This window comes from Aptenodytes patagonicus, chromosome 3 (assembly GCF_965638725.1).
Source record: "Aptenodytes patagonicus chromosome 3, bAptPat1.pri.cur, whole genome shotgun sequence".
Lineage (NCBI taxonomy): Eukaryota > Metazoa > Chordata > Aves > Sphenisciformes > Spheniscidae > Aptenodytes > Aptenodytes patagonicus.
Window position 1 is genome coordinate 67237657 of NC_134951.1, and position 15610 is coordinate 67253266.

The following is a 15610-nucleotide window of genomic DNA, read 5'->3' on the forward strand; positions in this document are numbered from 1 at the left end:
AAAGATGTGTGTCGGCTGACTAGGTCCTAAATCTAAGCTACTCAAATCTTGCACAGCTGATTTATTTTTTTTTAAAGGCTATTGCAGATTATTTCTGAGGCAAAGGAAAAAAAAAACTATAAAAAAAGAGCAGGAAAAGATGCATATGCACGGTTTTAGCTAAGTTTTTAAATTCAGGGGACAATGACTGGGAGGCAGCCCAAATCAACTGATGGAGGAAAAAGGCATCAGATCCCCAAAATCTGCCAAAAGGCAGACACAATCCCCAAATGCTGGTTTGCCATTTCCTGCATAGAGAAAGTAATGCACTGCTTAGATCTATCTAACCTATGGTGGTGTTTTAATTATACAGCGTATAATTTTTTTTGGCTGCTAAGTGCTTTAAACATGGCTTTCTATGAAGGCAGCAACCAATGAGTGGCTGATGCTAAAACATAAACATGGTGAAAGTTTTTAGTTCTGACCAGTTGTGGTTAACTGATGAGCAGCCTGGCCTACAGACACACAATTCCCTCTCTCCTTTTAAGCTTTTTCCTTTATGCAGGGGTAACTAACCTGTAGCTCGAGTGCAGCTCGTGCTACAGCTTTTGCTGTAACCAACAATAAGATGCTATTAACATGGAGGCTGCTTGATAAGCACTTGTGGGAGGAAGCCAGCTTGCTAGGGCCAGTAAGGTTTCCAGAATTGTTGGGATTTGGCTGCACACAACCCCCCCACGCACACCCCTTTCTTAATGGTTCTGAAGGCCTGTGGGATGCTCATGTTGTTTCCCTTCAGTGATGGAGAGCTCTCCTCTATTTTCCAAGATATGTGGGATATATCTTACTGGGACAGAAAGGGTGGTCACTTCTACTCTTTCAGTTCTCCATTGTATTTAAGACAACATACTACGGGCCCATAAGAAAACAAAACAAAAAACCTATAATGTGAAACTTTTTGCAAATATATTTTAATTATTTTAAATGTATTTGCCTAATGGCAAATATTGCAAGTTGTTTCAAGTTTTGTTCATTCCTCGTTTTATCAAGAATTTGACATTGAGCTATGGGCTGTGTGATGCTTCAGTGCAGCCCCTTGTTAGCAAAATCAGGACATGCACCTGTGCCTTGAAACACATATTGTCCATGAAACACAACCTGACAGGTCTCCTTTCACCTCTGTCCTGCAAGCTGGTATACTTCTTCAAATACTTGATGCCCTGCCTTTGCATGGTAATTTACCTCATAAAATTTCAGATGTGTTTTTTTGTTACAGTTTGTTCAAACTTCTAAGGTACGTAGGCACCTCTGACCTACCTTTGATGTTTTAGAGGCACTATCTTTTGCTACAAAGCAAAAAATTTGCCAAATCTTAATTTATGTGTTTATTATTATCATAGGAGATAGTAGCTCTGGGCATGACACAAAATGCCGCTTTATTTGAATGCAGCAACAGTCCAGAAAATTTACAATAAAGTACAAGATTCAAGGCAACAGGAAGTTACATGTAGACAAAGTGGCACAATAATACTGTGTCATCACTGGCCTAAGCCAAACTCTTGCTGACTGTTAGCAGATGTGCTCACTACTGAGTGAGTCGGCCGAGTACTTGTACATCTTCTGAGCACTAATGTAGAAAGACAAAACGAGTAGGAAAGTCCATGGTTAATAGTCAGCATCCCATCAGGGAATGCCACTCTTAAGTGTTACAAAATGATAATGTAACCTCAATTCCAAAGATTTCTTAAGAATGAAGAAACCCAGAGGTTTGTTTTTAATCTCTTCATGAAACAACCAGAGGTTGTTTCTAATCTCTTCATGAAATGTTACTTTACAATAGGGATTCACACCTAAAGCAGCTTCTCCTCCTGTTAAAACCTTGCTCAGTTTTACATCCCCCGTCGGTAAATTTTGTCAATCCATGAGTAGTACAAGTCTCAAGGGAGCTGTGTAAAGGGGATGCTTCAGTAGATGGCACTCTCCCTCTGAGCGAGGATGAGCAAATACCTCAGCCAAGGAGTTTGATGCAGTGAGAGCAACTTCCTTTATACTCTACAGAAATTGCAGTGAATGCAAACAAAGCTCTGCCTAACTATGCAATGAAGTAACCCCTGGCAGTTTTTCACAAATCTGGATCTATCAAGCCCTCGCATCTGGCTTCCTCCCTGCTTAAATGACTATAGTCTGTTTCTGTTCAGCCTGAATTCTTCCTGAAATCTTAATGGTGAATATATACATACACACACACACATATATATATTTAAAAAAAAATATATATAAAAGATACATTTTAAAAAGCTTAGTAGTAATGTAAGTTACACACATCAGACTCAGGGTTTAGAACTGTTCTGCTTCCTCAACCATTTTTTTCTAATTCATGATTTTATTTCACTATTCTGTCAGTGGTAGATCCAGTTTAAGAACTTAATACCTTTGGTTTGTTGATTTTTTTGGTTGTTATTTGGAAGCCACAGAATTTCATAGATCCAGTTTAAAGAGCAGTTGCACTGAATTAGTACAAGCAAGGAGGCCTTAACTGCAGGTATGGGGACAATAAAGACCTGCTAGGCATTAGGGGACCTATCGCCTTTTAAATCAAATCTGTTGCTAACCAAGCAGTAATGCACAGCCATCATCTTACAGCTTTCTAAACTGTACAGTGTTTTCCTCACCCCTGAACAGAAGGGTTAGAGAAGACAGTGGAAGAAATGTATATAAGACAAAGGTTGCAATAAAAAATTACATGGGACAAATTCATAAAACGCAAATTTGATTAGTTCAAATTCTTGAAGTTTTGGATTCTTGAGTAATATACGTATATTCTTTCAATTTACTGCTTTTTAAGCATTCCTTTAAGTATCTGTTTTCTTATTTGACTGGCACACAAGTCAAATAAGACTCCATATTTTCTCAGTCCCTGCCTCTGTCCTACACTCCCCAAAAATCTTTTCCACTGATTAAAATCACAGTGATAACAGTACTTCCAAAATCCAGAACCTGAAGCTATCATTTTCTTCCTTTAAGAGGGAAGCATTTGCTACCATGGCTCAAATAAAGCTGTTGACCTCTGTTTTTTCCAATATTCATGTCAAAGCCTGAGGGTTTTTTGGGCCCGTTAGAATGAAGAGGCCCCAGGTAATGTATGAAAGAGGACTATAAAAGAGTATTTGTGTACATCTCTCCAGTACCAGTCAACTTTTGAGCAATCGAAAGTTATGCACCATTGCGAACTAGATAAAGGAATTTCTATTACAAGAAGTGGTTCAGGCAATGGCATGCTGCATGAGTGAAATGGCAGATGAATAAATATATTTTTAGATTTTCTGTTCTTAATTCAAAACAAAACAAACCTGCTGCAAGTATTGAATGCTTAAGGGACTGTGCCCAAAACCCAATATTTTCTGTCCTTTGCAGAGAAACTACACAGCAGATAAAATGCTGGACAAGTGGAAGCTCTCTGTTGAAAGTGCCATTTAGCTACAGCATTCATCTATTATTTGGCAAATAGATTTAAACTTCCAAATGCATTTTATACAGAATTCCAAATAGTCTTCATACAGTAAGGTTACTACTTGGAAGTCTCCTTTGCACACAACTGAATGGAAATGGTTTGGAGAGGGTTTTTTTAACACTTTACAAAGGAACTGATTTTTTTCCCTTGGAAAAAAAATCAGGGTGTGGGGCTTCTACTATTTGGAACATGTTCTTTAGAAGAATATAAGCAAAATGGTTTAACAATATTACGGTACTACTAATTTTTTTCCCATTCCACTTCTGCAGTCTTGAGCTGACATTTTGTTCAAGCAGATAAGGAAACATACCTAGGTCATGCAACTAATCAAAAACATTGGGTTTATGGTTGCAACCTTTACCTTTACAGCAGCTATTGTGAATTCAGAGGAGGTTTGAAGACCCCCTTCTATACTAGCTTTCAAGTAGCGGTTTCAAATCAAAGAAGAACAATTTCCTGACTGAATCATCAAACTAAGTATCGGGACACCTGAGTTTTATGCCTTTAGGCAAATTATAGCCTAATTTTCAGGTGTGGTGTGTTTCTTAACTCCCATTTATTTCAAATAGAGTTACAAGAGCTTGGCAGCACTGCAACTTGTTTTTAAACCATTTTGGGAATATCTTCCTTACAGATACATTGAAAGGCTTTTTTAATGTTTGTAATACATTTTGAAATGCTTAGTAAGAATATGTTACAGAAATGCAGTCATTACTAACAAGTGTCTCATTGAAACAGTCCTGGTTTTTTCTCATCTCCGTGCAGTACAGTTCAAATTACCTTAAAAAAAAAATCTCACAACAATTAAACCTTACCGTTCTGTAGACAGGACACAGCAAGAGACAGAAGGTGCATGTGATGGGTTCCCAGGGATCTGCCACCTCACTGCGTTTAGGATGGAAGCCGAAGGGTGGAAGACCACGAGCAAAAGGTGAAAAGCAAGTGGTGGCAGAAGCAGGACCTGACAGTCACATGGGTTCCCTCTATTTTAGAAGATCCCTGCTGAAAGGATCCAGAAGCCGTGGTGAGAACATAGGCACATTAGCCTCACTTTTGATACTATTAAGAAGCCAGACAGAGAGCAGAACTCGGTGGGCTTGCAGAGCTGGTGAAGGAAGTAGCCAGAAAAATCAAAGTCTTGATTCTTTGTGATGGATTGCATTGTGTAATAGAGGTCTCATACCTTTTGGCTTATGGGTGTAGGTGGGTTTGTCTGTGCCGCGTGGTATTTGTGTTTAGGAAAATTGCATCATGTGTAAGTAAGAGAAGAAATAGCAGTAGCTGGACAGACCAGTGAGATTTGGGTGAGCCTGTTCATCAGTGTTTGGAGTTGGGTGCAGAACAAAGGGTTGATTTTCAAACATGATTTATTTAGAAACTTAAGATCTATTAAAGGACAGTGAGGCTAAAACTTACCAATAAATGTATCAAATGCAATGTTTAGAATAAATCCATCAAATCCATGGGTAAAGAGAAGTTAATAAAAGTGATCAACACTCAGCAGACCAGTACCTACTGGTTTTGTAATGAAGGTGATCTTGAATCAAACCAGATTTTACTAGAAACCTCAAGAATATTACAAATGTCACTTCCTGCTACATTAATTAGACCAAGGTCATTTGCAAAACTGTTCAACTAAGGGTGGGCACATGCACCAGTCTGGTGAATTAAGCAAAAGGGTGGAGCAAAAGGAGAACTGCTCTTTTTCCTTTTGCTTCCTTTTTCGGCATGAAAACTGCAGATGATTTTTGCATCCTCGTATTGCCAGCTTATCCAACCCACTCTGCAGGATTTGCTTGACAGGAGGAAAACATAGTTCTAAATGCATTTGGCCACTGTATTTTTTTTTTCCAGTTTTCTATTCTTGCTGATTTGCAAAATCTCAGTTGGCTGAGTTAGGAGCTGTTTGCCCAACAGGGCCTTTGTTCTGGTCCGTGCTTCAGCAAAAACTGGAAAAACCTGTTTGTGTGCTCCCTTTTTTTTTTTTTTTTTGATCTTCCTCTCCCATTGGCAGCTGCAGCTTGTACACATGCAGACAAGGTGGTGCCTACCTTTCATGTGGAAAGCTGCCTTACAAAAACAGGTTGCTTTTTCCATTATCCCAGAGCTTTTCTAGCCTCATGAAGGCTTTGGTGGATGCTCCAGGTGTTAAAATCTGTTTGTTCTCCACAAATGTGTTTAGGTCATCATTTTATTTTTCTTCAAGCAAAGGGAGGGTGTTTGAATGTGGCTCCAGTCCGGCCTTTTAAATAATATTTTGTAGACTCCGGGAGATCTGCAGAAACCAGCCTTGTTGTGCAATGTAGTTTTTTGGATGCAGAAGCTTGCCTGCTTTACAGTAGCTGCACACGGTGTAGTGATAACATCTGTAAGATAGGACAAACACTGAGGCAGCAAGTTAGTGCAAAACGTGGACAAGTTGAGAAGGAACTTTTATTTCCATCTCCTTCCTTTTCCTCTTGCTTTGTGCTGCTGTTGGAACAAGAATGGGTCAACTGTGTGGACGATGCATGCAGCTGCTGCGGGACTTTGTGGCCTTTGTTCAGAGGATGTCGTCCGACTTGGTGCACAGCATCAAGGAATGCGTAACTCTGATAAGCAAATGCTCCTGCTTAAAACAAAACAGCTCTAAAGCCAGACAGCTGTACAAGCCTATCCTGCAGCCTCATGAGAGGGTGACAGCACAGGAGTTTCTGCAGCATATTGAAACAGGTAAGAGGGCTTGTTTTTTTTTTCTAAGGGGTTGGGAAAGAACAAGGAGGTTCGTTTTGTGAGTTGAAAATAGATTGCTGGCTGAACTGCTGTGGCATGGCAGGAAGCAGCTTGGTGATGTAGGAGGCCAGAGCTACAATGCATTTTCTTTGTGTATGGGACACCAAGGGCTCAAGTGGTGTAACAGTTGGATTTAGGTAGAAATGGTCAGTCACTTTCTTGCTCTGCCACCACTGTTAATACATAACCCATGTAAATATGTTTCATAAAAGTGAGTCCTTCTAGTAATTGAAGTTAATTTTTTGAAGTCGGTCACTGAGGTCACCAAGCTGGAAACAGGCTGTACCGACACTGGATGCTACATGAGTGCCGAGCTGTGAGCGGGCAGATCACAGCGTGGTCCTGGCCGAGTTGTGCACATCCATGTTGCTGGCTGGAGAACACCTGGACTTGCACTGGGGGTGTCTGCACTACATGTGGGGAAGGAAGGTCAAAGTCACCCTGGGACAAGCGCCGTTAAGCTCCCAGGACTTCCTCAGGTTCCAAGCAACTGGGCTGCCTAAGTGCTTTTGTGCAAACGTTTTAGACACAGGGCTTGAACACAATCATAGGATTCTGCTTGAATCAAAGTAGATCCATAAGTCTTCAAGTATCTCCTCTGCTTTACAGGCTACCTCCCTAATTCCCCTGTTTATCTACTTGTGATGTCCTCTCTATCCTGTCCTAGGATACAACAATATCAGTAGGAAAACTTTCTTTTATTTCACTCCTGCATCACAGAATATCATCTCGGATGAGTGTGTTTTGTCAGTTGTCCAACCTAAAATCATTCCTTGTCTCAAGCTTGGGCAGGGGTCGTTGCTTGTTTGGTTTTGCTTTGTCTCACAGCTAATTGGGTACATTGCTTTAAGTTTAACAACCTTGGGCTAAAACTACTACACAAAATTGCATAGCCTTCTACTTTCATTTGTGTGAAGGGTGTGGAATACAAACTACTCTTTCTTTATTTGCCTTCTTGGGGACATAAAACCATCGTGTGAGGGGGACCAGGAGAGACACTTTTCCTTGGTGTGGCACAGTTAATGCTGTTTGAAATGATCTGTCATGGAACAACCTTTGGAATAATTGCTGTGACGCTGGTTGTTGGGAACATGCGTGAATTAGCCTCAGCTAGTATTAGCTGGTGTCATTACCTTATGAATGTGGGGGGTCCCGTGCTGCTGATATGGTTCACTAATTGTTGCACATTAAGCGCTGGCTAAATCCTGAAGTCCATATGCGGAATAGGACTAGACCTTTCAGCTTGGTGTACAGTGGGGATCTTCCAGGTCTGAACTTTTTTTTCCAAAGGCTAGCATGCTCCTGACTCTGTAATACAGAGACTATCTTGGCAGTATCCCAGCTCAGCTGATGGGTCAGGTGCAAAGAAGGGGTGGTCTGGAAAAAATGGTGAGGCTGGAACGGCCCTTTGCAGCACCCACTGGTGCTTTCTGAAAAGAATAAGTGTATGTTTTCTTGAGAAATCCTTTCCTCTCTGAGCTGGATCTTCAAAAGGCTGGTCCATCTTGGATCCTCAGGAGCTGGGGTACAGCAGCAGGGAGCCTAGAGCTTCTGTGACAGCAGTGCACAGATGGCAATGTGCGCTCTCAGGGAGGTCCCAATGCCCATGATAGGTGATACACAGCACTCAGGAAGAAGAACCAAGGTTAATTCTCTGAGTGGCCAAATCCTGCTGCCAAGACAGATGGAGGCAGGGAAGCCTCACAAAGAGAACCAAGACACATCCCTCTTACTTTAGTGCTCACCTGTATATTTTATTCCAAGGTGGAACAAGTCATCCTCGGTTCTGGACAAATTATAGTAAGCAGGGAGCCAACATTTGGACAGTTTGGGTGCAAGGAGGGACTTCGTGGTTGATCATCAGCTGTTAGCTAGGACAGCAAATGCTTGATATTATAAGCAGGTGAAGATTTTGAGTGGCTTCTGCTTTATCACTCTCCCAAACAAAAACGCACAGATATATGGGAGAGTCAGATAGTCAGTGTGTAAGGAACAGATTTAAACCACATGAAGAGATTTTTGGTTTTTCTCTAAAACCTTGCACGCGCTGGCTAGTCCTTCCCTTTGTGTGTATTGTTAATTATTAAACAACATTGATCTCTATATAAGCAGTTCTTCTGTGAAGCCCACTTACCTAATCCTGAAAGTAGGAGTTTGCTACTCTTGACATGTCAGCAGCTTCTAATGGCTTGAGATACTTGCAGAGTTTTGCACTGAGGCATGAAAGCTCACACCCCTCACATCTCTTTTTCCCATGGGAGGTAAAATGGCTAGATCTTGTTCATAGAGATATTTCAATCTTTAATGCACTGCTTTAATCTATTGTCTGAAAAAATATTTTATAGTTGTGTGCTCCACCACTCAATTTATACTACATTACCTTTTCAACAGTTGCTACTATTGAGCATTGGTTCAATGGCCCTTTTTTTTTTCCCTCTCTGCTGCTCCATTCCACACATTATAAGTACATTATACAGTGACTTAGAGAAGTCATGCATGATTGCTATTGCTTGATGGCTATTGCTGAACATATGGTTTATTCATAGGGGAACTATCATACTCGAGAACAGGTAGACTCATGCTAGAAATTTGAGCCTGAGGCAAGCCCATTTGCAATCCATGTTGCTATTCCCTGAAATCCTTTATTGTAATACCCAGGATAGGAAACACAGTGAACTTAAAATGTAGTAAATTAGAAATACATACTCTTTCTATAGCTCATAACTAAGAATACCATGTTCAGTAAATATATTTTAACAAAGATCATCTATGATTCAGGAAAAGATAAAGATTTTTATGGAGAACAAGAACACCTGCATTTATATTGGATAGCATAAAAGTGTCTAAAGGTTATAATTTGTCTTGCTTCCAATCACTAGCTTTGTGAGCTTCACAAGAGGCATTGCCAAAGACAGGTTATTCCAGATTCATTTATTGCTTCTGCTCATGGAAACATGAGTAAGGATAGATGGGCTTTATGGAGTTGTTGCAGTACAAAAATCCTTATGTGTTTGGTTGGCTGTAAATTTTAATTTCTTTTTGTAAACTAACCCTTTTCAGGTGTAATTGAGTCTGTGCTGCCATTGTACATCTTTAGGTTTTGAAATGTCACCACTTGGAAAGGACCCTCTGGAAGCCTTGAGGACCTTAGCCTTTTCAGAAAACCCAGGTTTACAGCAGTCTGCTGCCCTCTATTACTTGCACATGAGTCAGCACAGTAAGTTATCTCAGTGCATTAGAAAATTTTCACATAATTATAAATAAAAGTATTATTTCCAACTGTGAAATCAAAGAATCAAAGTTCTTTTTTTTTCTTTCATGCTATGTTGTTTGCTAAGGAAAATGGAAATGCTGTCATTGTGTGTGGGCAGAGTCATTCTGGGTTTTGCTATGAGATCTCTCTCATGATTATAAAAGACTGTCATTTATGTAATTGTAGTATTTCTGTAAAACTCAGTAGAACCCAAAGTAGTTAGAGTCAGTGTATAATGAATCTCTTGAGAGCAACACAGTCAAAATATGGTGGAAGGAAATGGACATAATGATCATTTAAGGTTTTATATTATATAATTTTTGGAAGAGGACAAAGCTCTAGAGGCCAGATTGTAGAGGAAATTTACGAAGGAAACATTCTTCTTTGTCCCAACTATTCTGTGGGAGCACTTGGCTCCTGAGGTAATTTGTAAACGGTTAGAGGTCAGCCTAGATATGCCGAATAAAATTCCAGCAAGAGTTTGGGTCCTACAAAAAGGTAGAAATACCAGCAACAAGCAGGCTGTAATTTATTTACTTATTTGTTTGTTTGTTAAATTTACTTCAAGGAGAATATTCTGGCACTTGGCTTGATAACTTTATCCCATGTATTTTTTGCTGGATAAAAAGTGCAGATAGCTACAACACGAGGACCTGCTATGAGGTGGAATGACTTGTTTGGTAGCGAGGCATATTGCTTCCCTTCCCATGATGTTTTTGAAGTACTTGATTATTCAAAACCTTTTCAGGAAACTTTCCCTGTTTTGCTAGTAGCAATGGAATTTAAATGAAGGGGAATACCACTCATACCTACCAAACTATATATGGTAGCACCTGAGGCTTAAGACCAACAAGAGAAAAATGTGACTGCGGTGAACGATGAGACTCCTGAATATTTCGTCTCATTCCTGTAGTGAATGTCCCCCTACCTGTGGAGCATCTGGAACCCTTCTATGCCTTACTACGGTCTGCTGACCTGGAGGTGCAGCAGATGTCTTCCTTGTCCCTTGTCAACTTCTTGCTGGAAGGAAATAGTGAGTAATTAACAACACATCTCTCTTCAGGTGAAAAAGTATCTCTTCAGCCAGACTCAGACAGAAGGAGGGCACATCTACACACCCAGGTCTACACAAATCCAAATTCCTTTTTTTGTGTTTCTGGTAGGACAGGTGTGAGTCTGTTTCTGTCTGCAAGCCACATAGATTCTGGTGGCACCAGGATATATCAGATCCCTCCAGCTAGATTATATCATGTGGCAAGAGATCTTGGATCTGCGTGCAAAGGCTGATAAATTATTCCCAGACTGGTGTGGGAACAGCTATACTATTCTCATTCTTGGATCAAGAGCCCACCACTTACCCTTTCAAGCGACAGATACAGCTCTTAGAAATAAACTCTGCCTATGAGACAGTGCTCATTTTCTTGTTATTTATTAACTGGACCTTGGTCTTAAATTGCTTGCAGATTGAAAAAAAAAAATGTTTAATGAGACAGTGCTCATTTTCTTGTTATTTATTAACTGGACCTTGGTCTTAAATTGCTTGCAGATTTAAAAAAAAAAAAGTTTAATAGAATTCATTTTCTTCTGCAGCTAATGGGGCAAATGTAATTGAGGTAGCATCTGGGAGCTGCAGATGAAAAACTTCCCAGTAAAGTTTATGTTGATAGACAGGGCATGAACACCCCGCACCTTGTCAATGGAGTCTTTGTTGCATCTACTGCTGTGCTCCCTGGCACCTGGGCCACCATGGGTATTCCATCACGCTATCCCATAACATAATATCCTGACAAGACAGGGTCAGTCTTCAATGAAGCTAGCTTTTTTCTTTTCTTTTTTTAAGGATCTCGCTGCAAATAATATCATGTCGCTATTTACAAGTGAAAAATAATATTTAAAGGGTAGACTTCAGAAGAAAAAGAGTGGGGGGCTGAGTAAATTGTGAACCTATTAGAAAGCTGCAGTTGCACTTTCCAAAATGAACCTTATGTTTGAAAACAGAATTGCTAGCAGAAATATTTGGGACCTTCTGAACTAGAACCTCTGACATCTCTTACACTCTTTCAGGAGTCTGAAGAGGAATCAAACAAACCAAGCTAGGGACTGTGAGTGCCTTTCAGGCTGTTTCCATCTTAGATCTATTTTGCATAATCGTAATATAGACCCCCAAAGCAGTCAAAGGAAGATATATTCTTTTCACAAAGGCATTAACTGTTTACTTTTCTGTTTGTCCATTTTTTCTTGAATTTATGAATAGCTGACAAAGAATTAGTTGTCCAAATGGGATTACTTGAGCCAATTCTGGATCTGCTTGAATCAGAGGATCCCACTGTCCAGTGTAATTCCTGTGCCTGTACCATGACTTTGGCCGTTTCAGGTGAGTGTGCTGTTCTTTCCCTTTATCCTCTGCAGTGAATTCATTCAATTCTTATCTCATATTTCAAAGTGAAACAACCTATTTGCAATTGGATTAAGAGTTACAAGATGCAGCAGCAAATTTTGGTATTCCCACATTATAAATTCAACCTCTTGAGATTCTAGTTAAGATCTTTTTCTCAGTGTTTCTGACCTTAGTTCTCTTATGCTTACAAACCTTTTTCTGATTTCCAACCTAAATATATTCATGACCAGCTTATCTTGATTAGTGTCTACATTGGCTTTTGCTTCAGTAGTTCTGCCTCTCTGGTGTCTATGCTGACGAGCTCTCTTCATTTTACTAGACTGAAAAAGCCAAGCTCATTTAAGACTCCTCTTGTAAGCGAGGCTCTCCATTCATCTCATAGCCCTTCTGGGTGTAAATGATATGTTCCAGAAATGGCATGTAGCAATTGCATCTGCTGTTTTGTGATACCACAGACCTCAGGCTTCATTACAGTCCCAAGATGTACATAAATGCTGCAGAAGTGCCATTTTGAATTCATCTTTTCTGAAAGAGAGGTCACCAGAAATGTGCAGTATTTCAGCTGGGGTCGCACCTGTGTCTTTTATTGTGGCATCCGTGGAAATATGTTTTGTGTTACATCTCATGATAACACTTGCATTTTTTGTGATTGCATCATGGTGATGTTGTTATCCTGCAGCTGACTTAATCACTTAGTCTTTTTCCTCCTCTGCTACTATTTTCAGCAGACGCCAATTAAGGGTCTGCAACAAATGTTTCCAAGTGCATGTCCCTGCATTTTGTACTATAAGGTTTCATTCTGTTTCTGTTGCTTCAGTCTTCTAACTTGTCTGTTATTTGTAAAATATTCCAGTCCTCCCCTGCATTGACAGTGCTGCACTCACACCTTTGCATTAACTTTCTGGTTCAAAACCAACTACAGACCAGTCCTTGTGGAATTCCACTTAGAGCCTCCTTCCAGGTGGTCATTCCCATTCAGCAAAACTTGCTGCCAGCTTGGTTTCAGTCAGTTCTTTATCCATCATATACTACTTGCATTTGTCACCAACTTCTCTTACTTAACTATGCATATTTCTTATCATGATATAGATATTTTCTTGGTATCAAGACAGATAAGTTCAACCACAGTTACCAAAAGAAATGTTATCAGGTTAGTCTAGCTTATTCTAGCTTTTGCAAACTGTGTAAATTGTTAATTTTACTTTAATTAATTACTGTACAAATTGTGTAAAGGCCTGTATAAAAGCCATGAATAACATTTCTTTCCCTTCCTGTAGTGTTTATTCCACCAGCTTCCCTCTCCAGCGTGGGAAGTTGCAATCAGATCTCCCAGAAGGCTGAGAGAAGCATGGTGAAAGTGTTACTTTCTCATTTAAGTATTTATGTTGCAAAGGGGGAGTGGATAAGCAGGATCCAACTACATGAAAATGCTTATTTGCATTTTATCCTATCTTTTTTTTATTTGCTGGTTTTTAAACACTTTTCCCTTTGAAACTTATTTTTAAGCATTGCATATTGTTACGGTCGGGTTAAGAACTCTGTATGCTACATTACTTTGTGTGGAATGCAAATTGCCTCATTTAAATGTCTAATTTAGGCATGGCATCACTAAGATTTTAGGTACCTGGCACTAGAAGGACTTTCTTTATGTATGGTCAGTGAAGTTATGCCCCTGAAGCTCTACAGAGAGATATCCCTTCACGTGTTTGAAGCAGCCCACAGAGAAAGCAACTTACTTGGGGACCTAAGGATGTTCCTTAGTCCTGAAGGCACTCTGGCCCTTCTAGATGTCTAGATGTCTCTGTCTTTAACCCAGAGTACAGAGAACTCCAGATCCAATCCACCTTCATTCTCTGTTGAGGGTGGTCACCTAATGCCTTTGCACACTCCCTTAAGTGTCAGTGTACTTCTGAGCATAAGTAGTTCAAATTGAGGACTCAAGAAGATTTCAAACTAGATAGGAAGGCATCTGCTGAACATAGAGGTAGGCAGTCCTGCAAGTGCACAGGCTGGGTGGCTGCCTGGGATTTGATCAGTGTTGAGGATCTCTGTCCTAGTTTAACTAGGATTTAGATAGACTGCATCCATTTATTTCTTTTTCAGACTGTATTTAGCTACCACAGCAATGAGACTAAAGCAAGAGGCAATTCTCTAGAGTTTATTTTAATTTTAACTCATTGACTCTGATATCTTAAAGGGTCTGCTTGAGGAAAGTATTCTGTTCAGTCATGTCCTTCAAGTAAGCCATTCATGCTTCAGAGTGGTTTAAAAAAGATAAATATGGAAGCACAACCAAATTAGGAAGATCCTTGGATAGCTTTAAGGTGACTAAAATTCTAAATCCAAGAATGGTAATGTGTCTTAATTCTGCTGTAATGAGCATGCAAGACTGCATGCAGAGTGAAGCTGTTTAGCAATGTGACTGCAAGTTATACGTAAGCTGGGTTGTCTGGTACTTACCTGCTGCAATAGGTAGCCAAAAATAAAAACAGCAAACACACACATTCAGATGAAAAGGATTTGAAGGTCAGTTTGTCCCAACACCAGCATTTGTCCACACAGCAAAAGGACACATGCACATTTGCAATTATCTGCAGCTTTTCAATCTGTGAGTGAAAGTAATCCGTTCTGGGATAAGAACTCTTCTCAGAGTACGTAGGAACAGAACTAAACATTCACAGCAAGGGTTTAGGGAGGCCTGAACATTTGCATTAAGCTAAACAAGGAGGATGCAATGAGTGTAGAGGATATTCAAAGTTGTACCGACAGGAGAATTTTCAAGCACACAAATGGCAGAGAGTGGAAAGAAAGAATTTATAAATGTAGGTGTCAAGGTGAGTTATTCAAACTTGGCTTGAGTAGATGTTATTGATTTCCCCACTTTAGAGTAGCATCTGAATACATGGTTCCCTTCTAAAAGCACTCTAAGGGGCATCAGTGGAGGGACTGCATTACCTAGATAAACAGGTGGTCCAGGAGAGAAACATAATCTAGCCTGCCACATCTCTTATGGAGATGATAGTACAGTTACACATCTTGGTGAGATAGATATGCCCATCCATTCTGTCATAAGTTGACAAAACAGAGAGTGTTCAGCCACATTATCTGACCAAAACGAGAATGAGAATGGAGAGAAGGACAAGGGAAAATGACATATGTAAAAATAAATCCAGCAAACCCACAATAATGGGCAGTAACAAAGACTGCAGAGGAGAACTTGTCAGCTAGTGAATGACCCAAGGGAAAAGAAAAAACAATAATGTTTTTTTATTTTGGCCACAGAGGTTTCCACTGTGTATAGAAATAATGGCTTTGTTCTCTTAACTCTCTAAGTTAGTTGGCACCTGAATAGTTCATCTCATCCAAATACCTTCATATTTCTTGCTTTCTTCTGCTTCATGTTTCTCTCAGCAAACTTCCAGAGACTGGCCATTGTTTAAACTGTCTAGAAATGTAAGTAACTGAAGCAATACTCAGCTAAAACCCCTGTGGTCTTCAGTGGCAGTTTGGCTCATATAAACAATGGAAGATGTAGACTATGGGCTTTGCTTTTTCCTTTTACAAAATAATCTGCAGAATACTATGATATTAAGAGAATTCTTCATTGGTCTAATTCCCATTTAAATCTCATCAACTTCAAAGAACACCACTGCCAACACCTTATTTTTTCAAAACTATGCCACTAGAATGCTTAAGA

General features: G+C 39.8%; 1 protein-coding gene across 3 annotated transcripts in view; it reads left to right on the forward strand.

Annotated features, from left to right (window-relative positions):
- Positions 1-15610, forward strand: part of LOC143158131 (uncharacterized) — a 39146-nt gene that overhangs the window by 236 nt on the left and 23300 nt on the right. For 2 of the 3 annotated variants that reach the window (XR_012994917.1, XM_076333682.1), the window contains exons 2-6: positions 4316-4514; positions 5976-6202; positions 9360-9479; positions 10429-10548; positions 11770-11889. Coding sequence is in view for 2 of the 3 variants with exons in the window: in XM_076333682.1 (XP_076189797.1) it covers positions 5977-6202; positions 9360-9479; positions 10429-10548; positions 11770-11889 (586 nt within the window). In the remaining variant the exon portion in view is untranslated. The remainder of the gene's footprint in view (positions 1-4315; positions 4515-5975; positions 6203-9359; positions 9480-10428; positions 10549-11769; positions 11890-15610) is intronic. The other variant, XM_076333683.1, reaches the window with a different exon arrangement.